The 26,581-nt window shown below is 47.1% G+C and overlaps 1 protein-coding gene across 5 annotated transcripts in view; it reads left to right on the top strand.

The window, feature by feature from the left end:
- Positions 1 to 26,581, top strand: part of LOC106574613 (neurobeachin-like protein 1) — a 75,856-nt gene that overhangs the window by 32,585 nt on the left and 16,690 nt on the right. For 3 of the 5 annotated variants that reach the window (XR_006759854.1, XM_045698179.1, XM_045698180.1), the window contains exons 8-31: positions 128 to 213; positions 4,176 to 4,382; positions 5,015 to 5,162; positions 5,806 to 5,912; positions 6,246 to 6,335; positions 10,017 to 10,100; positions 10,209 to 10,307; positions 10,656 to 11,230; positions 11,666 to 11,798; positions 11,951 to 12,070; positions 12,186 to 12,492; positions 13,064 to 13,149; positions 13,903 to 13,992; positions 14,726 to 14,912; positions 15,008 to 15,141; positions 17,459 to 17,618; positions 18,120 to 18,222; positions 18,421 to 18,580; positions 21,128 to 21,286; positions 21,597 to 21,756; positions 22,763 to 22,851; positions 23,471 to 24,055; positions 25,027 to 25,202; positions 26,225 to 26,384. Coding sequence is in view for 4 of the 5 variants with exons in the window: in XM_045698179.1 (XP_045554135.1) it covers positions 128 to 213; positions 4,176 to 4,382; positions 5,015 to 5,162; positions 5,806 to 5,912; positions 6,246 to 6,335; positions 10,017 to 10,100; positions 10,209 to 10,307; positions 10,656 to 11,230; positions 11,666 to 11,798; positions 11,951 to 12,070; positions 12,186 to 12,492; positions 13,064 to 13,149; positions 13,903 to 13,992; positions 14,726 to 14,912; positions 15,008 to 15,141; positions 17,459 to 17,618; positions 18,120 to 18,222; positions 18,421 to 18,580; positions 21,128 to 21,286; positions 21,597 to 21,756; positions 22,763 to 22,851; positions 23,471 to 24,055; positions 25,027 to 25,202; positions 26,225 to 26,384 (4,205 nt within the window). In the remaining variant the exon portion in view is untranslated. The remainder of the gene's footprint in view (positions 1 to 127; positions 214 to 4,175; positions 4,383 to 5,014; positions 5,163 to 5,805; positions 5,913 to 6,245; positions 6,336 to 10,016; positions 10,101 to 10,208; positions 10,308 to 10,655; positions 11,231 to 11,665; positions 11,799 to 11,950; positions 12,071 to 12,185; positions 12,493 to 13,063; positions 13,150 to 13,902; positions 13,993 to 14,725; positions 14,913 to 15,007; positions 15,142 to 17,458; positions 17,619 to 18,119; positions 18,223 to 18,420; positions 18,581 to 21,127; positions 21,287 to 21,596; positions 21,757 to 22,762; positions 22,852 to 23,470; positions 24,056 to 25,026; positions 25,203 to 26,224; positions 26,385 to 26,581) is intronic. The other 2 variants (XM_045698181.1, XM_045698182.1) reach the window with 1 other exon arrangement.

Genomic DNA, 26,581 nt, shown 5'->3' on the forward strand with positions numbered 1-26,581 from the left:
TACAGGCAGCCATTCAAGAGGCCATTCTCTCAGCACCAGACCAGACTGACCTCATGTTGTGGGTGTTATATTTGCATAGTTAACAAAACACCCACAGTGTTCCATGTCCACTGACTGTGTGTTTCAGAGTGCTTCCAGGAGAGTGAACACCTTAAGGACAGTCTGAAATGCTGTCTGTTACACCTGTTTGGAGCCATCGTGGCAGGGGGACAGGTGAGAATCAAGATGCACTCTTTTCACCCTACACTATACCAGCATATAAAGTCATGTGACCATACACTATCCCAGCATATGAAGTCATGTGACCCTACACTGTCCCCGCATATAAAGTCATGTGACCCTACACTATCCCAGCATATAAAGTCATGTGACCCTACACTATACCAGCATATAAAGTCATGTGACCCTACACTATACCAGCATATAAAGTCATGTGACCCTACACTATCCCAGCATATAAAGTCATGTGACCCTACACTATACCAGCATATAAAGTCATGTGACCCTACACTATCCCCGCATATAAAGTCATGTGACCCTACACTATACCAGCATATAAAGTCATGTGACCCTACACTATACCAGCATATAAAGTCATGTGACCCTACACTATACCAGCATATAAAGTCATGTGACCCTACACTGTCCCCGCATATAAAGTCATGTGACCCTACACTGTCCCCGCATATAAAGTCATGTGACCCTACACTATCCCAGCATATGAAGTCATGTGACCCTACACTGTCCCCGCATATGAAGTCATGTGACCCTACACTATACCAGCATATAAAGTCATGTGACCCTACACTATACCAGCATATAAAGTCATGTGACCCTACACTATACCAGCATATAAAGTCATGTGACCCTACACTATACCAGCATATAAAGTCATGTGACCCTACACTATACCAGCATATAAAGTCATGTGACCCTACACTATACCAGCATATAAAGTCATGTGACCCTACACTATACCAGCATATAAAGTCATGTGACCCTACACTATACCAGCATATAAAGTCATGTGACCCTACACTATCCCAGCATATAAAGTCATGTGACCCTACACTATCCCAGCATATAAAGTCATGTGACCCTACACTATCCCAGCATATAAAGTCATGTGACCCTACACTATCCCAGCATATAAAGTCATGTGACCCTACACTATCCCAGCATATAAAGTCATGTGACCCTACACTGTCCCCGCATATGAAGTCATGTGACCCTACACTATCCCAGCATCTAAAGTCATGTTTGCCACATGAGAACAACAGAAGGCTTTATTTTTTTATTTCACCTTTATTTAGCCAGTTTTCATTTACAACTGCTACCTGGCCAAGATAAAGCAAAGCAATGCGATTAAAAACAACAACAGAGTTACACATAAACAAACGTACAATCAATAACGCAATAGAAAAATCTATGTACAGTGTGTGCAAATGTAGGGAGGTAAGGCAATAAATAGGCCCTAGAGGCTAAATAATTACAATTTAGCATTAACACTGGAGTGATAGATGTGCAGATAATGATGTGCAAGTAGAGACACTGGGGTGCAAGAGGGTAAGCAATAATATGGGGATGAGGTAGTTGGGTGTGCTATTTACAGATTGGCTGTGTACAGGTACAGTGGAGGTAAGCTGCTCTGACAGCTGATGCTTAAAGTTAGTTAGGGAGATATGTCTCCAGCTTCAGTGATTTTTGCAATTCAGTCCAGTCATTGGCAGCAGAGAACTGGAAGGAAAGGCGGCCAAAGGAAGTGTTGGCTTTGAGGATGACCGGTGAGATATACCTGCTGGAGCGTGTGCTACGAGTGGGTGTTGCTATGGTGACCAGTGAGCTAAGGTGGGGCTTTACCTAGCAGAGGCTTATAGATGACCTGGAGCCAGTGGGTTTGGCGACGAATATGTAGTGAAGGCCAGTCAACGAGTGCATACAGGTCGCAGTGGTGGGTAGTATATGGGGCTTTGGTGACAAAACGGATGGCACTGTCATAGACTACATCCAGTTTGCTGAGTAGAGTGTTGGAGGCTATTTTGTAAATGTCATCACCGAAGTCAAGGATTGGTAGGATAGTCAGTTTTATGAGGGTATGTTTGGCAGCATGAGTGAAGGAGGCTTTGTTGTGAAATAGGAAGCCGATACTAGATTTAATTTTGGATTGGAGATGCTTGATGTGAGTCTGGAAGGAGAGTTTACAGTCTAACCAGACACCTAGGTATTTATACAGTGCTTTCAGAACGTGTTCAGACCCCTAGACTTTCTCCACATAAAAACAAATACATAATTTACATAACTATTCAGAACCTTTGCAATGAGACTCGAGATTGAGCTCAGGTGCATCCTGTTTCCATTGATCATCCTTGAGATGTTTCTACAACTTGATTGGAGTCCACCTGTGGTAAATTCAATTGATTGGACATGATTTGGAAAGGCACACACCTGTCTATGTAAAGGTCCCACAGTTGACAGTGCATGTCAGAGCAAAAACCAAGCCATGAGGTTGAAGGAATTGTTCGTAGAGCTCCGAGACAGGATTGTGTCGAGGCACAGATCTGGGGAAGGGTACCAAAACATTTCTGCAGCATTGAAAGTCCCAAAGAACACAGTGGCCTCCATCATTCTTAAATGGAAGAAGTTTGGGACCACCAGCATCCCAGAGTCGCCTCTTCACGTTGAGACTGGTGTTTTGCGGGTACTATTTAATGAAGCTGCCAGTTGAGGACTTGTGAGGCATCTGTTTCTCAAACTAGACACTAATGTACTTGTCCTCTTGCTCAGTTGTGCACCGGAACCTCCCACTCTTTCTATTCTGGTTAGAGCCAGTTTGCGCTGTTCTGTGAAGGGAGTAGTACACAGCGTTGTACGAGATCTTCAGTTTCTTGGCAATTTCTTGCATGGAATAGCCTCTCAGAACAAGAATAGACTGATGAGTTTCAGAAGAAAGTCCTTTGTTTCTGGCAATTTTGAGCCTGTTATCGAACCCACAAATGCTGATGCTCCAGATACTCAACTAAAGGCCAGTTTTATTGCTTCTTTAATCAAGACAACAGTTTTCAGCTGTGCTAACATAATTGCAAAAGGGTTTTCTAATGATCAATTAGCCTTTTTAAAATGATAAACGTGGATTAGCTAACACAAAGTGCCATTGGAACATAGGAGTGATGGTTGCTGATAATGGGCCTCTGTACGCCTATGTAGATATTCCATAAAAAATCTGCCGTTTCCAGCTACAATAGTCCTTTACAACATTAACAATGTCTACACTGTATTTCTGATCAATTTGATGTTATTTTAATGGATAGAAAATGTGCTTTTCTTTCAAAAACATTTTTAAGTGACCCCAAACTTTTGAACGGTAGTGTATGTGAGAGTGGATTCTCAGACCTCACTAGCATGAAACTAAATACAGGCACAGACTGTGTGTGGAAAATGATTTATGACTGAAACTCTCCAATACAACATTGCATAGTTATGTGCATCCTTTCAAGCACACCCTTCTCATTAACCTGTGGTGAGTTATTCACAATTTATGAACAAATAAGGTTTTATATGTAAGATGGCTAAATAAAAAGCCAAATTATTGATGATTATTATTATTATTTGTGCCCTGGTCCTATAAGAGCTCTTTGTCACTTCCCACGAGCCGGGTTGTGTAATGTAAAAAACAGTATTTGAGAGTGCGCTGACCCTGGTGCTAGAGGGGGGGGTACGCAGCTGGAGCTTCAATGTTTGAAGGGGTACGAGACTATAAAAAGTTTGGGAACCACTGCCCCAGAACATTTGAGGCTGTAATCGCTGCCTAAGGTGCTTCAACAAAGTACTGAGTAAAGGGTCTGAATACTTACATAAATGTGATAATGCTGTTTTTTATTTGTAGTAAATTTGCGAACATTTCTTAACCTGTTTTTACTTTGTCATTATGGGGTTTTGTGTGTAGATTGATGAGGGGGGAAAAAAACGATTTGAATCAATTTTAGAATTAGGCTGTAATGTAACAATGTGGAAATACTGAATACTTCCTGAATGCACTGTAGAGCACGCAATGGTCCTCATTTACATTTAGTGGTATATACCACCCTTTAAACTGTAGCAGGAGATTTGCTTGTGAATGATTTCTGAAGCATGTAGAGGCCTTATAAAGCGTTTATGAAGGCTTCCTCCCTCCACAGCGTAATGCTCTACTAGCCATCTCCCCAGCCACCATGGAGGTTCTGCTGCGTGTGCTGGGAGACTATGAGGGGGGAGACTATGAGGGGGGAGACATGGACAGGGAGGACTGGGACAGTGAGGCTCCAGACCGGAAGTCCCTGCTCACCCTGGGCTGTCTGAGGGAGGTGGTCCACTCCCTCCTGGCCAGCAGCTCAGACCAACGCCAGGTCACTAGAATTATATATTTTTTTAACATGGATTTGTTTTCTTTTCCCAACTCAATAAATTGCGGGTAACAATAGTTTAGGAACTTTCACAAATCATAGTTTAAAAAAGCTAATCATTCATGATAGTAATAGAATACAATTTCATATTAATGTAAACAGGTCAGTGCTTTTAGAGTGCCCAGGGGTGAGAAGTAGTGCATGTGTGTGTATACTGCTATACAAACATGTCATAAAGCATGTTTTACATTATTCATTATTAACTTTGGTTTCTGCATGTGACTGACGAGGCTTCTTCTTTCCAAACTGAGACCTTGAAACTGAGATACTCTTTTTGGTTCCCAGAACAATGTTCTGGGAGTACTGCCAATTGGTCTGAGGAGGAGGTCACAGTCACCAGCACAAGCCAAGATAAAGTTAGAGTCGATGCCATCTCTTCAGACAACGTCATTTTTACTCACACTATATAGGGAAGAGGGTGTTGTTCTGACAAGAGTCAGATGGTTGACTTTATAGTGTTTTTCATCTAAAGATTTTTTTTATAATGTGTATGTTATTGATTTCAATTGGCTGAATCGATTTGATAATGTACCTTATTTGAAATGTAATAAAATAACATTCCTTCATTCATACAGGTGGAGATCGGCTCGGTGCTGGAGAACTACTTCAAATTGCTCAACTCTGATCCGGCGGCAGCGGCCGTGCAGCAAGGGGTCAAAGGTCATAAGGTGCTGGGCCGCCACTGGGAGAGCCGCTTCGTAGCGCTGCAGGTGCACATGCTAGGTGAGTGACCGAACCCGGATTGTCATGTACGCCACAAAGCTGCAATAGCCCACTGAGCTAAAGTCTAGGCATTAGCTCAGGAAACTAATGCAAGTCTTCAGGTCTCAGACAAGGTTACTCTTTATACCAGTGTGGTTTACTGAACTACTTACATTACCACTAGCACCTAGTATAGGTTGAGTCTTGACCACTGTCACCTGACTTCTGATTTCCATGATTACTGAAGCACTTAGAGAGAGGCCTTTATAAAGAGTTTATGAAGTCTCTCTCTCTCTCTCCTCCTCTCTCTCTCTCCTCCTCTCTCTCTCCTTCTCTCTCTCCTTCTCTCTCCTTCTCTCTCCTTCTCTCTCTCCTTCTCTCTCTCCTTCTCTCTCTCCTTCTCTCTCCTTCTCTCTCCTTCTCTCTCCTTCTCTCTCCTTCTCTCTCCTTCTCTCTCCTCTCTCTCTCTCTCTCTCTCTCTCTCTCTCTCTCTCTCTTTCCCCTTATCTCTCTCTCTCTTTCCCCTTATCTCTCTCTCTCTCTCTCTTTCCCCTTATCTCTCTCTCTCTCTCTCTTTCCCCTTATCTCTCTTTCCCCTTATCTCTCTCTCTCTCTCTCTTTCCCCTTCCCCTTTTTTTTCTTCTCCTGTGTCTGTGACCTCCAGACACTATCAGGGATATGTTCCTGTGTTCGGACCGTCCCGTCCTGCAGGCCATCTTCCTCAACAGCAACTGCTTCGAGCACCTGACACGCCTACTACAGAACAGCAAGGTATGGTCTCGCTCAGCCCTGGCACAAAGCATGTTGAACATGAGGATTGGGGGGGGTCTTAGCCTACTGTTTACTGTGTGTGTTTTTCCTCAGCGTATCGAGGTAACTCTGTCTAGGAAGCATAGTGTTACCTTACACTGTGTGTGTGAGCCTTTCTATTCAGGCTCACTGTGCATGTTATGACTTTACCTCCCCACTTAGTGCTGGAGCACTTAGGAAGCACGAACCCCCCCACCCAGCCCCTCTGAGTCACAACCTTTACCTTCTGACCCCCATCCACCACTATTTTCTTCCCCCCCCCCCCCACGTCCTGTTGTTGGTTCAACTTTGCAGCTGGTTAATGCTAGGTGCACGACAGCAGAGAAGGACCAGAAAGATTTCACCAACAGGTTACTGACAGTGACAGGAGAGAGTGACACCCAGGTATACTGCCACCCTGTCAACCTGTCACTCACGCCACCACCGTCACTCATGCTATCATCACTGCCATCCCCGTCAAGATGGCCACTCCATGACAAGACGTACATCTGTGCTGCCCTGTAGTCAGAAACAATCAATCAATCAATAAATTAAGCTGTCTATCAATCTGTCATTCAATAAATTAAGCAATCAATCAATTAAGCAGTTACTCAATCAAGCAGTCAATCAATCAATTAAGCTGTCAATCTGTCATTCAATCAATCAAGCAGTCAATCAATCAATTAAGCTGTCAATCTGTCATTCAATCAATCAAGCAGTCTATCAATCTGTCATTCAATCAATCAAGCAGTCTTTACAGTAACATTTGTCTGAAAGTACTTCAAAGTAACTTTTACAGAAAGTAGCTCGATCTCCAAAAGGCAAACAACAGCACCTGCAGTGTGGTCAAACCGTCTCCCCAGTTCAGTTATTCACCTGGCCTCCCCTCCCCTGCACTCACAAACACTCACTGGTACCCTTTACTGTAGTTTTGCAGTGTTCCCTTGACATGCAGTGGTCTGTGGTGTGCTTTAGTCACAAAGACTCACCTGTAGTGAATCATCTGTAGTCAGACACTCACCTGTTGGTCTGGTTATCATGCGGCCAGGTGATTTCACACACTCTACAAAGTATTCCTTTGTAGTCGGGCAGAGTTGAGCACCTGTAATCCGATACTCCGACTCTGTGTAATAGCCACCCATGGTTACCTGGTTACCTAGCAACCTGACCACAGTCAGACCAATGCTGTCTCCTCTCCTATAGGTCAGCTGTGGAATTAATGAATGAAGATGAAAAATACTTTATTCATCCATTTTCCTTACAGTCCACAGAAATGTCTTGTTTTATTACCCAACCCGAGAGAGACACACACACACACAATGAAAGAGTGTTGGGCCAGTAACCGAAAGGTTGGTGGTTCGAATACTCGACCTGTGAAGGGGAAAAATCTGTCTGTGTCCTTGAGGAACGAACTTAACCCTAATTTGCTCCAGGGGCGCTATGGCGGACCCTGTAAAACAACATATTTCACTGCACCTTTTTTTGTTGTTAACTCAGCAAAAAGAAAACGTCCTCTCACTGTCAACTGCGTTTATTTTCAGCAAACTTAACATTTGTAAATATTTGTATGAACATAAGATTTAACAACTGAGACATAAACTGAACAAGTTCCACAGATGTGACTAACAGAAATGGAATAATGTGTCCCTGAACAAAGGGGGGGGGGTCAAAAATAACAGTCAGTATCTACAGTGCATCTCCTCATGGACTGCACCAGATTTGCCAGTTCTCTCTGTGAGATGTTACCCCACTCTTCCACCAAGGCACCTGCAAGTTCCCAGGCATTTCTGGAGGGAATGGCCCTAGCCCTCACCCTCCAATCCAACAGGTCCCAGATGTGCTCAATGGGATTGAAATCCGGGCTCTTCGCTGGCCATGGCAGAACAATGACATTCCTGTCTTGCAGGAAATCACGCACAGAATGAGCAGTATGGCTGGTGGCATTGTTATGCTGGAGGGTCATGTCAGGATGAGCCTGCAGGAAGGGTACCACATGAGGATGTCTTCCCTGTAACACACAGCGCTGAGATTGCCTGCAATGCCAACAAGCTCAGACCGATGATGCTGTGACACACCGCCCCAGACCATGACGGACCCTCCCCCTCCAAATCGCTCCAGAGTACAGGCCTCGGTGTAACGCTCATTCCTTTGACGATAAACGCTAATCCGACCATCTCCCCTGGTGAGACAAAACCGTGACTCGTCAGTGAAGAGCACTTTTTGCAAGTCCTGTCGGGTCCAGCGACGATGGGTTTGTGCCCATAGGCGACGTTGTTGCCGGTGATGTCTGGTGAGGACCTGCCTTACAACAGGCCTACAAGCCCTCAGTCCAGCCTCTTTCAGCCAATTGCGGACAGTCTGAGTACTGATGGAGGGATTGTGCATTCCTGGTGTAACTCGGGCAGTTGTTGTTGCCATCCTGTACCTGTCCCGCAGGTGTGATGTTCGGATGTACCGATCCTGTGCAGGTCTTGTTACACGTGGTCTGCCACTGCGAGGACAATCAGCTGTCCGTCCTGTCTCCCTGTAGCGCTGTCTTAGGCGTCTCACAGTACGGACATTACAATTTATTGCCCTGGCCACGTCTGAAGTCCTCATGCCTCCTTGCAGCATGCCTAAGGCATGTTCACTCAGATGAGCAGGGACCCTGGGCATCTTTCTTTTGGTGTTTTTCAGAGTCAGAAGAAAGGCCTCTTTAGTGTCCTAAGGTTTCATAACTGTGACCTTAATTTCCTACCGTCTGTAAGCTGTTAGTGTCTTAACGACCGTTCCACAGGTCCATGTTCATTCATTGAACAAGCATGGGAAAGTGTTTAAACCCTTTACCCGTGAAGATCTGTGAAGATATTTGCATTTTACTAATTATCTTTGAAAGACGTGGTCCAGAAAAAGGCACATTTCTTTTTTTTGCTGAGTTTATGTGAAACATCAAATAACTGTCAGTGCTTTAAAACCACCATTAGAGTAGACTGTTGGTTTACAGGGCAAAGCTACAGTACAATGAGAAGAACTAATCAGCTAGTTGTCTTGTCGTGGAGTGGTCTCTTGTTCCCTCTTGTTGCTACCCATCATTCATTCATTTTCCTTTTCCTCATGTCATTCTTCTACCCTCTTCTGTTTCCTCCCTTATGTCATCTTCCCCTCCCTGTTGGGTTTCTCTGCTGGTGTCATGTGGGTTTCCAATCGGAATGCTGTCACCTCACCTGTCTTGTGTTACCATGGAGACCATGGCTAGTGTCTTGATGGACGTCCATGGCCGAGGTGGTCTGAACATCTGTTTGAGATATATATTTCTGTGGGATTCATTTTCTGTTTATTTTCATTCACCACGGACAGACCCTCTCCAGCCGGTCCGAGACACACTGAATGTTTTACACTCCGTTAAAGGGAGAGAAAAGAGCGATTTGGAGAAGGGCAGAGCTGGACAGAGGATGTGTGTGGGTGTATGTGAGGCTACTTTGAGCCAGTGTGTCTGCTGACAGGAGGAAGCGTTGCTCCTCCGTGTGTGTTGGTGTTCCTCTGTGTGAAGGAGAGAGGAATATATATTCTTAAAATACAGTGTTTTGGTGAGCCCTCAGAGCTTCCTGCTCCAGAGAGTACTATGATATTAGTCAGACAATGACTCTTGACAGGAAATGTCCATTTTTCCTGGTGTTGTCTGGAGCAGAAAGGCCTGACGTCTGTTTCCTCTTTATCTCAAGGGCAGTAAGAGCAATGAGCACTTACACTGCAGCTTCTGTCCACGAATAATCAGATCCTAAACCTCTGCAGTGATTACACACACACACACACACACACACACACACACACACACACACACACACACACACACCAACAGCCTCCTTTTATTCCTGCGAGTGGAGTGAGGTATCATTTAAGCATGATGTCAATGTTCGGAGAATGACGATCATTTAAATTATGATTTGATTAGTCATAAAAACCCTAATCATTCATTTTGTTTGCATGAAGGCAGGGATAAAAAGGGGCGAGTTTCACTCACGTACAATACTGCACACACCCCCCTGAGAGGTTAAGGAAATGGGGGTTGGCTCAGGAGAAAGATTGACAGGTCTGATATCGTCTCAGGTGTTTCAAGGGCGACTGGACTCTCTCGCCGTGGCAACCATCAAAGCCCTGACGACGGTGATGCACAAGTCACCTGCTGCAAAGGTGAAACACACACACACACACACACACACACACAACCCTTCCAACATATCCATATATAGACTGATCCACACAAACAGTATTGCTAACAGTTTAGTCCCGCCCCTACAGGAGGTGTTCAAGGAGCGGATTGGCTACACTCACCTGTTTGAGGTTCTGGTCTCCCTGGGCCAGCCCTCCAGACACCTGCTGAAGGAACTGATGAATATGGTGAGAGATTCCCTTTGTCACTGGAGTTCTTCTGTTCTTCTCATATTAAAGTCCAACCTATTCCCCATAGTAGACTACTTTTGACAGGATTTTACATTGACTTTAAATGCCGCTGTAACACAAGGCCTATTGCTTTTTAAGTGTAAGGCCTAAAACCAAAATGCACTAACAAGCCTTCTACTATCTATACACTGATTATGGGCATATTGTCTTCTGGCTCATAGTCACAGGAGCATCACTCTACATAGAGAATAGGGTTGCATTTGGGACATAAAACCCCCTGTATATCTGTGCACTTACCCGCTGTGTGTCGTGTCTGCTCTCCCTCCCTCCCTCCCTCTCTCTCAGGCTGTGGAGGGTGAACACAGCTCGGTGGGTATCCTGGGCATCAGTAACGTGGAGCCCCTGCTCCTCCTCATCCAGTGGCTCCCAGAGATGGACTCTGCTGAGCTGCAGGTGTTCACTGCCGACTGGCTCCGCCGCCTCTGCTGCATCAACCGACAGACTCGCGCCACCTGCGTCAACGCCGCCATGGCCGTGCGGCTCCTCGCCACCCTCGGGCACCACGCTCGCCTGCACCGGGCGTGCGCGGAAAGCCTTGTCGGTTTGCTAGGGTCACTGGGGAGCCAGTCGCTGAGCGGTGGTGAGCTCCTCCAGTTACTCAGGCTTCTGAGGCCGCTGGAGCCCGGGCAGGCTCACCCGTACGTGGGCCCGGTGTTGAGGGCGGTCCTGGGCATGGTGCGGAAGCAGGGTCTGGAGAGCGCCATGCAGTACTTTGATCTGTCACCCAGCATGGCTGGCATCGCCGTGCCAATGGTGATGCGCTGGCCGGGCCCCGCCTTCAGCTTCCTGGCCTGGCTCTCATTGGACCAGGACCAGCAGGGACTGCCCGGCAAGGGGGACAAGAGGAAGCAGCTGTACAGGTGAGAGAGACGGAGGGTGAGAGAGACGGAGGGTGAGAGAGACGGAGGGTGAGAGAGACGGAGGGTGAGAGAGACGGAGGGTGAGAGAGACGGAGGGTGAGAGACGGTGGGTTGAGTGATCTAGGGAGAGGGATGGATGGATGGATGGAGGTGGATGAGGTAGAATTGGTGGTGGAGGGAGGGAGAGGGACGAGGGAGGGAGAGGGACGGAAAGAGGGATGGGGAGAGACAGGAGGATGGGGAGAGACGGTGGGTTGAGTGATCTAGGGAGAGGGATGGATGGATGGATGGAGGTGGATGAGGTAGAATTGGTGGTGGAGGGAGGGAGAGGGACGAGGGAGGGAGAGGGACGGAAAGAGGGATGGGGAGAAACAGGAGGATGGGGAGAGACAGGTTAAGAGTGTGTAACGTGCTCTGTTGTCTGTTCCTCTGTAGTTTTTTCACCCCGGGAGGAACGGGCTTGGAGGCCTTCATCAGTTCAGCAGGGGTACTGGTGGTTGCCGTGTGCACCAAGAAGGAGTACATGACAGTGATGCTACCAGACTACTCTTTCTGTGACTCACTCTGGGTGAGTGACATCATCACTTTTCTGTAGGCTTGTCTGTGTCATAGAATTAAATATAGACCACTAGAATGGATATATCTCTATGGTCTGTATGGCTGACTGCCGACAGGGTGAGTTGTGGGAGATTGAGTCCTGTGTGTGTGTTCCGCCCACAGCACAGTATAGGTGTAGTCCATGTACCGGGGAAGAGGCCGTTTGGACAGAGTCTAGTTTACATCTATGTAGATGGACAGCAGAAACTGTCAGCACCACTCAAGTACCCAACCATGACAGAGGTGAGAGTTACCATGAATTACATTGTGTGTGCGCGTGTTGTTTAAATACATTTGTGTGTACGTTTTTGCACGTGAACTCATATTCAGTTCCCTGACTGTGTTTCTGCCCCCTCAGCCTTTCACCTCCTGCTGCATCGGCTCAGCAGGCCATCGGACCACCACGCCACCCCCCTCCCAAATCTCAGACCCCCCCTTGTCCGGGGCGCCCCCTTCCGCCCGCTCCTCCCTGGGGGGCATCCTGTCGACCCAGGGCTGGGGGAGCCTCCTGGGGGGAAAGCCTGAGTCGGTCACCAAGTTGATCTCGGCGGGGACGCAGGACAGCGAGTGGGGCAGCCCCACCTCCCTGCAGGGCCAGCTGGGTAGCGTCATGGTGTTCCATGAAGCACTGCAGCCCAACCACGTCAAGGCCCTCTGCAGCCCCGGTGAGAGAGATGGGGAGAATCTAAATAGCATTTCCTTGATTCCTCGCATCCTCTCTTCTCGCCTCCGTCTCAACCTACTGGATGAAATGGTCAGAAGGGACGGACCTCTGATGTTCTCATCCAATGGGTTTTGAGGAGGAGGCGACGAGAGAGGACGCAAGGATTCAGGGAAATGCAATTGGGTTTCTCCCGTAGAACGATTTTAAAATGCATCCCTGAACGTTCCTTCCTTCCTTGAGATAATCTCTGATCTGATCGGGATTGGATTATTGAAGCCGATGGACTCTCCATTGATTCTGTCCCTGAAGTGTGCACCCGTTGACTCCTCTTCATGCTTTTACAGGCATTAGATTGATGTAAGCATTGGCTGAGAAAGTTTCCACCATATTTCTCACACCTCTTCATTTCTGTTGGATGTCCACTTCGGGGAGAAATCTCGTCAATCAGATGTTGTCAGAACAGCGATTTCTTCGAATGAAGGAAGGATACATTTCATGAGCATTGGAACATGGCCGGGGACAGGGTTATAGTAATGTTATCTCATCTTTGGTTGGTTTCCTTCTCTTCTCAGGGCCAAACTGCATTTCTCCTTTCAAGACCCAGGAGGCAGAGCTCGGTGACCTCGCAACTAAACTCCTGCTGCACTACTCCCCCAAGGTGATTGGACGAGGCTACTGTCAATCATTTACCTCATTACTCCCCGCCCATGCTTTATTATTACAGTCATGGATGTTAATGACTTGTCAGTTATGACAGTCATTGTAACAATTCATTAGTTCCCCTGGTTCCTATAGGCTTGTCAGTTGTGACAGGCGGTGTAACAAGGAAATATGTCTCCTGGTTCCTATAGGCTTGTCAGTTGTGACAGGCGGTGTAACAAGGAAATATGTCTCCTGGTTCCTATAGGCTTGTCAGTTGTGACAGGCGGTGTAACAAGGAAATATGTCTCCTGGTTCCTATAGGCTTGTCAGTTGTGACAGGCGGTGTAACAAGGAAATATGTCTCCTGGTTCCTATAGGCTTGTCAGTTGTGACAGGCGGTGTAACAAGGAAATATGTCTCCTGGTTCCTATAGGCTTGTCAGTTGTGACAGGCGGTGTAACAAGGAAATATGTCTCCTGGTTCCTATAGGCTTGTCAGTTGTGACAGGCGGTGTAACAAGGAAATATGTCTCCTGGTTCCTATAGGCTTGTCAGTTGTGACAGGCGGTGTAACAAGGAAATATGTCTCCTGGTTCCTATAGGCTTGTCAGTTGTGACAGGCGGTGTAACAAGGAAATATGTCTCCTGGTTCCTATAGGCTTGTCAGTTGTGACAGGCGGTGTAACTAGGAACCAGGAGACATATTTCCTTTAGGCTTGTCAGTTGTGACAGGCGGTGTGACAAGGAAATATGTCTCCTGGTTCCTATAGGCTTGTCGGAACCCCATCTGTCTGGACCTGTCCCCCAACCTCCTCCATGGGCGTCTGACTGGGAACAAGGTTGTCAACTGGGACATCAAGGTATGATTTAGGAATGACAACATATTCTCCTAATTTTATTGTTGAATATTTGATTGGATGGTTAATGGGTGGTATGTAGTGTAGAGGTTACATAAGTCAATCAGTAGCTGCAAGATTGCTGTTTCCATTCCCGGCCAGGCAATAGGGTGTTGTCTTGGGGGATGGTTACAGGGCAAAATTATATTCAATGAGGTCTCTGGTTATTTTCCCCGTTCTGATTCTGCCTCTGGTTAATTTTCCCCGTTCTGATTCTGCCTCTGGTTAATTTTCCCCGTTCTGATTCAGCCTCTGGTTAATTTTCCCCGTTCTGATTCTGCCTCTGGTTATTTTCCACGTTCTGATTCTGCCTCTGGTTAATTTTCCCCGTTCTGATTCTGCCTCTGGTTATTTTCCCCGTTCTGATTCTGCCTCTGGTTAATTTTCCCCGTTCTGATTCTGCCTCTGGTTAATTTTCCCCGTTCTGATTCAGCCTCTGGTTAATTTTCCCCGTTCTGATTCTGCCTCTGGTTAATTTTCCCCGTTCTGATTCAGCCTCTGGTTAATTTTCCCTGTTCTGATTCTGCCTCTGGTTAATTTTCCCCGTTCTGATTCAGCCTCTGGTTAATTTTCCCCATTCTGATTCAGCCTCTGGTTAATTTTCCCCGTTCTGATTCTGCCTCTGGTTAATTTTTTTCCGTTCTGATTCTGCCTCTGGTTAATTTTTTTCCGTTCTGATTCACACTCCTGTGTTCAGGATATGATCAATTGCGTGGGAGGTCTACCTGTCCTCTTCCCCATCCTGGAGCAACTCACCCTGCTGACCCCTGAGAACCACACCGCTGCCGACCCCACGGGGTCAGAGTTGATCAGCCCCACCCCTGACGTGGCCACCTCCCCTGGGGACGGGGACTGGGTCATCTTGCCCTCCAACAGGTCCTCAGGTGAGTCCCCAAACACATCATGTTTAGCTTTAGGTGATAATACAAGCGTTACAGTTATTGAACTGAAACTAAGTGTGTGCCTGTGTGTGTTTCAGAGGCGCGTCTGGAGAAGAACCTGGTTGCCACGTTCCTGCTGGTGCTGAAGCACTTCCTGCAGCGTCACCCCATCAACCAGGAGAGCCTGCTGCACTCCCATGGAGTAGCCACCCTGGGGGGACTGATGCAGAAGGTTTAGACACTCTGTTAACGCTTTCTTTGTCTGTCTGTCTCTCCCTCTGGCTCTTTCATTCTCTCTTTGTACATGTAGATGGGGGTAAAGTGACTATGCATAGATGATAAACAGTGAGTAGCAGCAGTGTAAAAAAGAAAGGGGGGGTTGTCAATGTACATGTTCCAGGTTGCCATTTGCTTAATTGTTGCAGAGGGAGGTGTTTAGTCCCATGGTCCTTAACTTAGTGATGAGCTTTGTGGGCACTATGGTGTTGAACGCTGAGCTCTAGTCAATGAACAGCATTCTCACATAGGTGTTCCTTTTGTCCAGGTGGGAAAGGCCAGTGTTGGAGTGCGATTGAGATTGCGTCATCTGTGGATCTGTTGGGGTGGTATGCAAATTGGAGTGGGTCTATGGTTTCTGGGATAATGGTGTTGATGTGAGTCATGACCAGCCTTTCAAAGCATTTCATGGCCACCGAAGTGAGTGCCACAGGCGGTAGTCATTTAGGCAGGTTACCTTCACTTCCTTGGGCACAGGGACTATAGTGGTCTGCTTGAAACATGTAGGTATTACAGACTCGGTCAGGGAGAGGTTGAAAATGTCAGTGAAGACACTTGCCAGTTGGTCCGCGCATGCTCCGAGTACGCGTCCTGGTAATCTGTCTGGCCCTGCGGCCTTGTGAATATTGAACTGTTTAAAGGTCTTGCTCACATCGGCTACGGAGAGCGTGATCACAGTCGTCCGGAACAGCTGGTGTTCTCATGCATGCTTCAGTGTTGCTTGCCTCGATGCGACCATAAAAGGCATTTAGCTTGTCCGGTAGGCTCACGTCACTGGGTAGCTCGCGGCTGGGTTTTCCTTTGTAGTCCGTAATAGTTTGCAAGCCCTGACACATCCGACGAGCGTCAGAGCCAGTGTAGTAGAATTCAATCTTAGTCCTGTATTTACGCTTTGCCTGTTTGATGGTTCGTCTGAAGGCGTAGCGGGATTTCTTGAATGCTTCCGGATTAGTGTCCCGCTCCTTGAAAGCAGCAGCTCTAGCCTTTAGCTCAGTGCGGATGTTGCCTGTAATCCATGGCTTCTGGTTGGGATAGGTACGTACGGTCACTGTGGGGGGGGGTGGTGTGGTGCACTTATTGATGAAGCCGGTGACTGAGGTGGTATACTCTCAATGCCATTGGATGAATCCCGAAACATATTCCAGTCTGTGCTAGCAAAACAGTCCTGTAGCATAGCATCCGTGTCATCTGACCACTTCCGTATTCAGCAAGTCACTGATACTTCCTTCTTTAGTTTTTGCTTGTAAGAATTATGGTCAGATTTGCCAAATAGAGGGCGAGGGGGAGCTTTGTATGCGTCTCGGTGTGTGTAGTAAAGGTGTCTATAGTTTTTTTTTTTTGTGACATGCTGGTAGAAATTAGGTAACACGGATTTAAGTTTGCCTGCATTAAAGTCCCGCCCACTAGGATGAGTATTTTCTTATTTGCTTATGGCCTTATACAGCTCATTGAGTGTGGTCTTAATGCCAGCATCAGTTTGGTGGTGGTAAATAGACTGCTACAAAAAATATAGACAAACTCTCTTGGTAGATAGTGTGATCTACAGCTTATCATGAGGTACTCTATCTCAGGCGAGCAATGCCTCAAGACCTCCTTAATATTAGACATCGCGCACCAGCTGTTATTGACAAACACACCCCCACCCCTCATCTTACCAGACGTAGCTATTCTGTCCTGCCGATGCAAGGAAAACCCAGCCAACTGAATATTAATTGTGTCATCGTTTAGCTACGACTCGGTGAAACATAAGATATTACAGTATTTAATGTCCTGTTGGTAGGATAGTCTCGTGCGGAGATCATCCAGTTTATTTTCCAGTGATTGCACGTTGGCCAATAGAATGGATGTTTGAGGCAGGTTACACACTTGCCAACGATTCTCACAAGGCACCCCAATCTCCACCCCCTGTATTTCCGTATTTTTTTCACGTGAATGACATGGATTTGGGCCTGGTCTCGGAGAAGCTGTATATCCTTCTCGTCAGACTCATTAAAGAAGTAATCTTCGTCCAGTTCGAGATCAGTAATTACTGTTCTGATATCCAGAAGCAATTTTCGGTCATAAGAGACCAGCAACATTATGTACAAAATAAGTTACGTGCAATGCAAAAAAACCACACAAAATACCACAGTTGGTTAGGAGTCCGTAAAACGGCAGCCTTCCCCTCCGGCGCATTATCAACTCTCTCTGTCTCTCTCTGTCTCTCTCTCTCTCTCTCTGTCTCTCTCTTACTAATTCTCTCTGTTTGCATGTGTGTTTTTCTCTCTGTGTAGCTGCCTGCCAGTCTGGTGGATGTGAGTGTCTTGGTGTCTGCTCAGCTCCTGGTGGAGCAGGTTACCTATGAAAAGAACCAACAGCTGCTGCAGCAACTCCACACACACCTTCTGTTCAACTTCAGCATCTGGAACCTGGGGGACTTCCCCATGCGCATCGGTGAGCACCTGGGACCATGGGTCTGTGTGGGGGGGTTCACGTGTGAGTCGAAATGATGGTGTGATTGGTTGAAAATCCAGGAACAAGTTGAAGTTTGTTCCACCTGAGCAAGTCAGAGACCACTATAATGACACACCACATGCGTTTGATGGACCCTTTTTGTCTTCTTCTAATGCTACATTCACCTGCTAGTCGGAACTCTGAAGTTTCCGACTTGCTAACTGGTTGAACGCGACACGTGTATAACTACGAGTTAGCAAGTCGGGAAATATCAGAGTTTGCTAGTTCTGACTAGAACGTGAACACGGCATAATGCCTCTTAAGGGGAAAGTAATCCAAAAGTAACTGACAGTAATCAAATTAAGTTAGAGTTTGGGTAATCCAAAAGTTCCGTTACTGATTCCATTTTTGGACAGGGAGCTAGTAACCGTAACAGATTACATTTAGAATGTAACCTATCCATCCCTGTGTGTGTGACTCTTGTTTCTCGTGGTGATGAAGGTCACATCCAGTACATGTCCACCATCATCAAAGAAAACAGGAAGCAGTTCCGGAAGAAATACGGAGTTCAGTTTCTACTGGACACCATTCGCCTTTACTACGGGTGGGACTCCATCTCCCAGAATTCTTAGCTTCTGGTTTTTACTCATGATTCATAATTGTCCTATTCTAGCTCCATCTGTTACATGAGATGTATGTATTGTAATAACTGTACAAGTTCTACAGTCAACTTGATTTGTCATAAAATAATATTTATGTTAAATATATATATTTTTAAAATAAATGATTCTTAATCTGTTAGTAAGAGTGTCAGCAGGGAGGGAGATATTAGTGAAGACGACAATCAGACCATCCGAGCATCCCTCTGCGGCCTCCTGAAGTATTACATCAGCAAGGGTATGACCCAGGAGGAGATGCACAGCATTCTGGGATACATCGCCGCCATCGGAGAGGAGGAACAGGTGAGGGATGGATGGATGGAAGGGAGGAACGGACAGATGACGGTCCATGACTTGTCAGAATCTTTGTCTCTGTTACAATATTACCACTAATGAAGCCATGCATCTTATCATGGATTAACATGTATAAAGCAGATGTCCTGTAGTCAGAGGACTCCACTCCATATGAGTTCCATTGAAGACAAGATGGTTAATAGACTGGCTATTACCCAATGTGGAAGACCGAGTGCAATTCAATCTCTCTCACTTATTGACCCTCTGAATAAACCCAAGTTGTCTTCAATATCCATGTACTGGAATAACACTTAGAAATCCTATGAGGACCATTGCTGTGGTGCCGATGAGGGAGCAGCTGCCAGCTCTGTGCCTGGCACAGTGGTGAGGGCTGTGTGTTTACAGCCTGCGGCTACACTAAGGATAGCCCTGGCCTGCTGGTTACCTAGGCCTCTGGAAGAAAGCTTTCCCCCTCTAATAGCCTTCAGCTGGCTGCTCTGTTTAACTGACTGTGGCAAGCCTCTGTCTCTCAAGGCCCAGCCTCCCATCCACTCACTGGCATTCAATGAGGATCTGTTTCCTGTGTGTCCGTGTCCTTCCTCTCTCCCTCCTTTCCTCCAGCTCCTTTTCCTGTCTGTCTTATCCTCTTACATAGGTTTCTATACACGGCCTGTGACATCATGGCATGTGACATATGCTCACTGCATTGTCAAGTGTTCATCCTCCGCAGTTTCTCCTCTCCATCCTACCCATTATTAGACTGTTCTGTCTCCTCTCCATCCTACCCATTATTAGACTGTTCTGTCTCCTCTCCATCCTACCCATTATTAGACTGTTCAGTCTCCTCTCCATCCTACCCATTATTAGACTGTTCAGTCTCCTCTCCATCCTACCCATTATTAGACTGTTCTGTCTCCTCTCCATCCTACCCATTATTAGACTGTTCTGTCTCCTCTCCATCCTACCCATTATTAGACTGTTCTGTCTCCTCTCCATCCTACCCATTATTAGACTGTTCAGTCTCCTCTCCATCCTACCCATTATTAGACTGTTCTGTCTCCTCTCCATCCTACCCATTATTAGACTGTTCAGTCTCCTCTCCATCCTACCCATTATTAGACTGTTCTGTCTCCTCTCCATCCTACCCATTATTAGACTGTTCTGTCTCCTCTCCATCCTACCCATTATTAGACTGTTCTGTCTCCTCTCCATCCTACCCATTATTAGACTGTTCTGTCTCCTCTCCATCCTACCCATTATTAGACTGTTCTGTCTCCTCTCCATCCTACCCATTATTAGACTGTTCTGTCTCCTCTCCATCCTACCCATTATTAGACTGTTCTGTCTCCTCTCCATCCTACCCATTATTAGACTGTTCTGTCTCCTCTCCATCCTACCCATTATTAGACTGTTCTGTCTCCTCTCCATCCTACCCATTATTAGACTGTTCTGTCTCCTCTCCATCCTACCCATTATTAGACTGTTCTGTCTCCTCTCCATCCTACCCATTATTAGACTGTTCTGTCTCCTCTCCATCCTACCCATTATTAGACTGTTCTGTCTCCTCTCCATCCTACCCATTATTAGACTGTTCTGTCTCCTCTCCATCCTACCCATTATTAGACTGTTCAGTCTCCTCTCCATCCTACCCATTATTAGACTGTTCTGTCTCCTCTCCATCCTACCCATTATTAGACTGTTCTGTCTCCTCTCCATCCTACCCATTATTAGACTGTTCTGTCTCCTCTCCATCCTACCCATTATTAGACTGTTCTGTCTCCTCTCCATCCTACCCATTATTAGACTGTTCAGTCTCCTCTCCATCCTACCCATTATTAGACTGTTCAGTCTCCTCTCCATCCTACCCATTATTAGACTGTTCAGTCTCCTCTCCATCCTACCCATTATTAGACTGTTCAGTCTCCTCTCCATCCTACCCATTATTAGACTGTTCTGTCTCCTCTCCATCCTACCCATTATTAGACTGTTCTGTCTCCTCTCCATCCTACCCATTATTAGACTGTTCTGTCTCCTCTCCATCCTACCCATTATTAGACTGTTCTGTCTCCTCTCCATCCTACCCATTATTAGACTGTTCTGTCTCCTCTCCATCCTACCCATTATTAGACTGTTCTGTCTCCTCTCCATCCTACCCATTATTAGACTGTTCAGTCTCCTCTCCATCCTACCCATTATTAGACTGTTCTGTCTCCTCTCCATCCTACCCATTATTAGACTGTTCAGTCTCCTCTCCATCCTACCCATTATTAGACTGTTCTGTCTCCTCTCCATCCTACCCATTATTAGACTGTTCTGTCTCCTCTCCATCCTACCCATTATTAGACTGTTCTGTCTCCTCTCCATCCTACCCATTATTAGACTGTTCAGTCTCCTCTCCATCCTACCCATTATTAGACTGTTCTGTCCCTGAAACCACACTCGTCATTTACTTGCTCTCTCCACTTAACTCAATCCTAGTGTGTGTGTGTGTGTGTGTGTGTGGGCGAGCGCCTTGGTGGAGTTGCTAACCAAATGTCTGTGTGTGTGTCCGTCTAGCTGTGTGGAGTGATAGAGTTGCTGCTAAGTCTGCTCCAGACCAGTGCTGCCAGGGACCAGCTTTTCCTGCTGCTGTTTGAGCCGGGGGCGGCTGACTCCTGCTACGCCCTGCTGCTCAACACCAAACACTCAGACCGCCTCCGAGAGCTCGTCTTCAAGGTGAGGGACCTCCTCACACATAACATAAACCTGTCCACACACACACACAATACACGGGTATGTTTAAGTGTGTTGTGGTTTTGAGCGATGGGGCTTCTGAATTTGTCTGTGTTGGACATGGAGAACTTACTGGCCTGGAAATGTTCTGGATTTATTTTTAAATGTAATTTTACTTTGAATATGTGGAGTTGGTTATGTTGTGCAGATGAGTCAATACTTTCACTAGGTTCTATACAAGACCTTTCTCTTTTGGACATTGAATGCTGCTAATGTAACATCATTTAATGGTCTTTGCCGTGTGTGAGTCCAGATGTTTGACCGCATGCTGCGCTGCGACCGTGTCTATGAGAAGAACAAGCAGAGGCTGAAGCTGAGGGAGGTGGGATACTCTGGTCTCTCCCTGCTCTTCTCTGACCTCCACATCACCCCCTCCCTCGTCAAGAGCCTGCTCAACCAGGTGCTCCACACAGGTGGGTGACGGTGTCTCTCACACCCTGTCAATGTCCACCATACCATTATTCAAATATGTTTCTGGGGACTAGATCACTCGATGGTTGGAGACGGCTCCTTCAACAGCCAATCATCAGCGTCGTTTTTAAATTCCATTCAATAAATAGTTATTGTGTCCGAAGGGTAATTCATTTGCAACTTAACAAATACATACAAAACAGCAAACAAATTCAATAGTAAAAGGCAATACAAATGTTTTTTTACCGAAGCAATATCTACAGTAACGCAGGTGAAGTGGTTTCATTTCATTGGCCAATAAAAAGGAATTAGTACTGACTCCGCTTTACCCAGCTGTCCCTATAGACCTTTGTACATGTGGTGTTCAGCCCTTGCATAGTTTTGATTGGCTGGCTCTACTCCTGTGACTCCATGGGAGTGTGATTTAGTGGGCAATCAATGAAACGTTGAGGGCTGAATGATTGGCTCGGGTGAGGCTGAAGTTGCAGGGAGTACAGACTGCAGAGAATGGCTTCCTCTCCATAAATAAATGAATGACTGGAGAAGGGCAGGAGAAGGAAATCAATGTTTCTCCAGTGTACTTCAGATTTACATTTTAGTCATTTAGCAGACGCTCTTATCCAGAGCGACTTACAGTAGTTAATGCATACATTTCATTAAAAAAAATTCTCCGTACTGGTCCCCCGTGGGAATCGAACCCACAACCCTGGCGTTGCAAACACCATGCTCTACCAACTGAGCCACACGGGACCCGTGTTTTACCCATTCAGTTATATGGACAGATCAATTAGGGTTATGTTCAGCTGGGACAAAACGTTTAGAAACAGTGAGGTACTTCCTGAACACACATTTCTGCCTTCCGTTGCAAAATGTTTTTATACGGTGTGCCCTACTGAACATGACCCAGTACTATGGTGTGGCCCAACAGATAGAGATACAGTCAATGTGTACTCTACTAAATTATATGGCTATGGCTCATCATGTTTACCTTTGACCCCCCCCCCCTAGATCATGTGGTGAGCTACAAGGACCTTATGGCCCTGGTCCAGCTGACTCACCGGGCCGGGCCCAGCGTACGCCTGCTCGTGTGCAATAGGGTGAGGGAACAGAGCACGCACACACACTAAGTTATTAAAATGACACACATACAGGTATAAGCCTGTCCTCAGGGTAGAAACAGACATCTTCCTACATACCAGATGTTGATATCCATAATAATTAAATCACAACATCAACCATAAACGGAAATGCATGATATTACTTTGAAATCTTTGAAATTAAGGTATTATAAAAGTGATTATGTGCTTGTTCTAAAATATCTGGTTTTGATCTTCCTAAAGCTCTATTCTGTCCCTCTATCCATCCCCCTCTCTCTATCCTTCCTCCATCCTCCTCTTTCTATCCTTCCTCCATCCCCCTCTCTCTATCCTTCCTCCTTCCCCCCTCTCTCTATCCTTCCTCCTTCCCCCCTCTATCCTTCCTCCTTCCCCCCTCTATCCTTCCTCCTTCCCCCCTCTCTCTATCCTTCCTCTCTCTCCCTCGCTATCATTCCTTCCCTCGTTCTTTCTCCATCCCCAAAAAAGATTTAATCATTGATGACATAAATAACATAAAAGTAAGCGTAATACTCATTGAATAATAAATAACAGGTCAGTAATGTTAAATGAGCAGTAATGAATACTCAGGTAGTAATATTACTGCTCTCTCTCCCCCTAGCTGTACCAGCTCCTCCAGTCCCAGCAGGACGCGGCGCGGGAGATCTCCAGACAGCTGTGCTGGCAGGAGACCCTGATGAGGCTGTTCCTGCGCTCCCCCTGCGAGGGCGGCCCGGGGCGGGGCGATGCTGCCAGCACCTGCAGCCTGGACCTCAACCTCAGCCGGGGCAGCGGCAGCCGCCTAGAACTTCCCCTGGAGAGGAGGGGCCGAGCAGGCAGCGCCGGAAGACTGGTGGATGAAGACCGCCTCAGCGTGAGCTCCAGAAGATCAGTGGATAGTCTTGAAAACGGGGATGTACTTTCGCTTCTGGACACGCCCATTAGTCAGATTGGAGAGGGCCAGTTGCTCAAGCCCTGGGCCTCTGGGGGAGGGAAAGCAGGGGGTTTGAGTTTGGACCTGTCCCACATGAGTGCCTATGAGGGCGGGGAGAGCGGCAACCAGACGCCGGGGAGCATGGTCAGCACGCCATCGCCGCTGGAGACGTCAGCCAAGGCCTTCCCAGATGCCTCGTCGGCGTCCCTCACCGAGGACAGCTTCCTGTTCAGCGACAACGTGTCATTGGGGGAGTCGTTCAGCTGCGCTGAGGTGAGACACCTGTCTATAGTGGTTTCCTCTCCTCTTCAGTGTAGCTAGCAAGTCCCAGTGGCTGTATATCAATAGACTAAAGGGGTTTCCTCTAGGTGGTTTCCTGAAGGCCCTAGGAACAGTCTGGCTAGTCAGTGGCTGTATATCAATAGACTAAAGGGGTTTCCTCTAGGTGGTTTCCTGAAGGCCCTAGGAACAGTCTGGCTAGTCAGTGGCTGTATATCAATAGACTAAAGGGGTTTCCTCTAGGTGGTTTCCTGAAGGCCCTAGGAACAGTCTGGCTAGTCAGTGGCTGTATATCAATAGTATAAATTGTCTTCCTTTCCTTCAGCTGCTCAAATTGGATATTTGAAAGCTAATTCCTGGTAGGGATCCAGATTAACCTATTGGTTTCTTCTGTATCCACCCTATTGGTTTCTTCTGTATCCACCCTATTGGGGGCTTCTGTATCCACCCTATTGGGGGCTTCTGTATCCACCCTATTGGGGGCTTCTGTATCCACCCTATTGGGGGCTTCTGTATCCACCCTATTGGTTTCCTCTGTGGTGCCAGAGTGTTCCTATGTCCCTCAGGTCCTCTGATCCCCCAGCAGTCTTATAAAGAAATATAAAGATATGAAATGTCACTGCTTCAGTAGGGAGTCACCTCTCCCTCTCATCTATAGATGGGGACAATCTCAATTTGCATTTCCTTGACTCCTCGCGTCCTCTCTCCTCGTCTCCTTCTCAAAACCCATTGGATGAGAAAGTCAGAAGTCCTGTTTTGGATGGGTTTTCAGAAGAGGGCTGGGAGAAAGGACACGAGGAGTCAAGGTAATACAATTGAAATTCTCCCATGGACTGACGTCAGTAGGGCCAGACATGGGGGGGGGTCAAACCACACCATGGAGGCTGGGGGTGGGAGGGAACCCCTCTGTGTCTATCTGTACCTGGATGTGACTCACTGACTCCCTCCTCTCTGTCTCCCCCTAGCGGACGGAGGAGGAGCTGTCTCGCATGCTGCTGGAGATCGTGCTGTGCGTAATGTGGCGAGGCGTGGAGGGCTCGGACGATGCCGCCTGGCTGGAGCGGGGGCAGGTGTTCTCTGCCCTCACCAAGCTGGGCGCTACCAACGAGCTGCTGCTGCCTGTCGACCACATCAAGCTCAGGTGGACACAGGCATTTCTTACAGAAAAGACTGAAAATATGCAGAATGCACAGTTCCATTCAGACAACAAACACGAGATATTACGTTCAATTAAAAAGGTCCAGTCTCACAAAGATATTAGTTTAAAAAGACACCATTTTGTTACTAAATATTCTTGCAGGGTGACGTGATGACTGTAGTGAGGAGTAGGAACCAGCCTGCAGGGTGACGTGATGACTGTAGTGAGGAGTAGGAACCAGCCTGCAGGGTGACGTGATGACTGTAGTGAGGAGTAGGAACCAGCCTGCAGGGTGACGTGATGACTGTAGTGAGGAGTAGGAACCAGCCTGCAGGGTGACGTGATGACTGTAGTGAGGAGTAGGAACCAGCCTGCAGGGTGACGTGATGACTGTAGTGAGGAGTAGGAACCAGCCTGCAGGGTGACGTGATGACTGTAGTGAGGAGTAGGAACCAGCCTGCAGGGTGACGTGATGACTGTAGTGAGGAGTAGGAACCAGCCTGCAGGGTGACGTGATGACTGTAGTGAGGAGTAGGAACCAGCCTGCAGGGTGACGTGATGACTGTAGTGAGGAGTAGGAACCAGCCTGCAGGGTGACGTGATGACTGTAGTGAGGAGTAGGAACCAGCCTGCAGGGTGACGTGATGACTGTAGTGAGGAGTAGGAACCAGCCTGCAGGGTGACGTGATGACTGTAGTGAGGAGTAGGAACCAGCCTGCAGGGTGACGTGATGACTGTAGTGAGGAGTAGGAACCAGCCTGCAGGGTGACGTGATGACTGTAGTGAGGAGTAGGAACCAGCCTGCAGGGTGACGTGGCGACTGTAGTGAGGAGTAGGAACCAGCCTGCAGGGTGACGTGGCTGTTCAATGTGCAATATGTTTAGTGTTCAGTCGCATCAGTCTTGAAGAGTCTGGTTCTCTGGTGTTTATTCACATTTTGTTTGACACTATCTCGCTCTCTCTCTCTCTCTCTCACTCTTTTACTTTCCTCTCCTCTCCCTCTGTTATCCCTCCCTCTCACCCAGTCTGATGGAGAGGATGCTGGAGTGGGCTGTGACTGACAACCGGGAGGCCACGGCGGCCATGTTGCCCCAGCACACCGAGAACGCTGTGCGGCTGCTCCACGTTGTGCAGGACTTCCTGCAGGCCGAGGGCCTGGTCAACCCCGCCCTGTGGACAGAGAAGGTATTGTTATTAGGAGTAGCGACATCTTTGGCAGTATGTATGAATGTCATACCATTGTAAAGTGATAGTTCAGTGATTTGACATATGAAGACATTTGTTACATTGAAATCAGTCTATTGCCAAAGAGTGACAGCCTAATTGTGGATTGCAATGTTAAATAATTCTAAACCAATTGAGTAACACAATCCATGTAAGAG

The sequence above is a fragment of the Salmo salar genome, chromosome ssa16 (assembly GCF_905237065.1).
Source record: "Salmo salar chromosome ssa16, Ssal_v3.1, whole genome shotgun sequence".
Classification (NCBI taxonomy): Eukaryota; Metazoa; Chordata; class Actinopteri; order Salmoniformes; family Salmonidae; genus Salmo; species Salmo salar.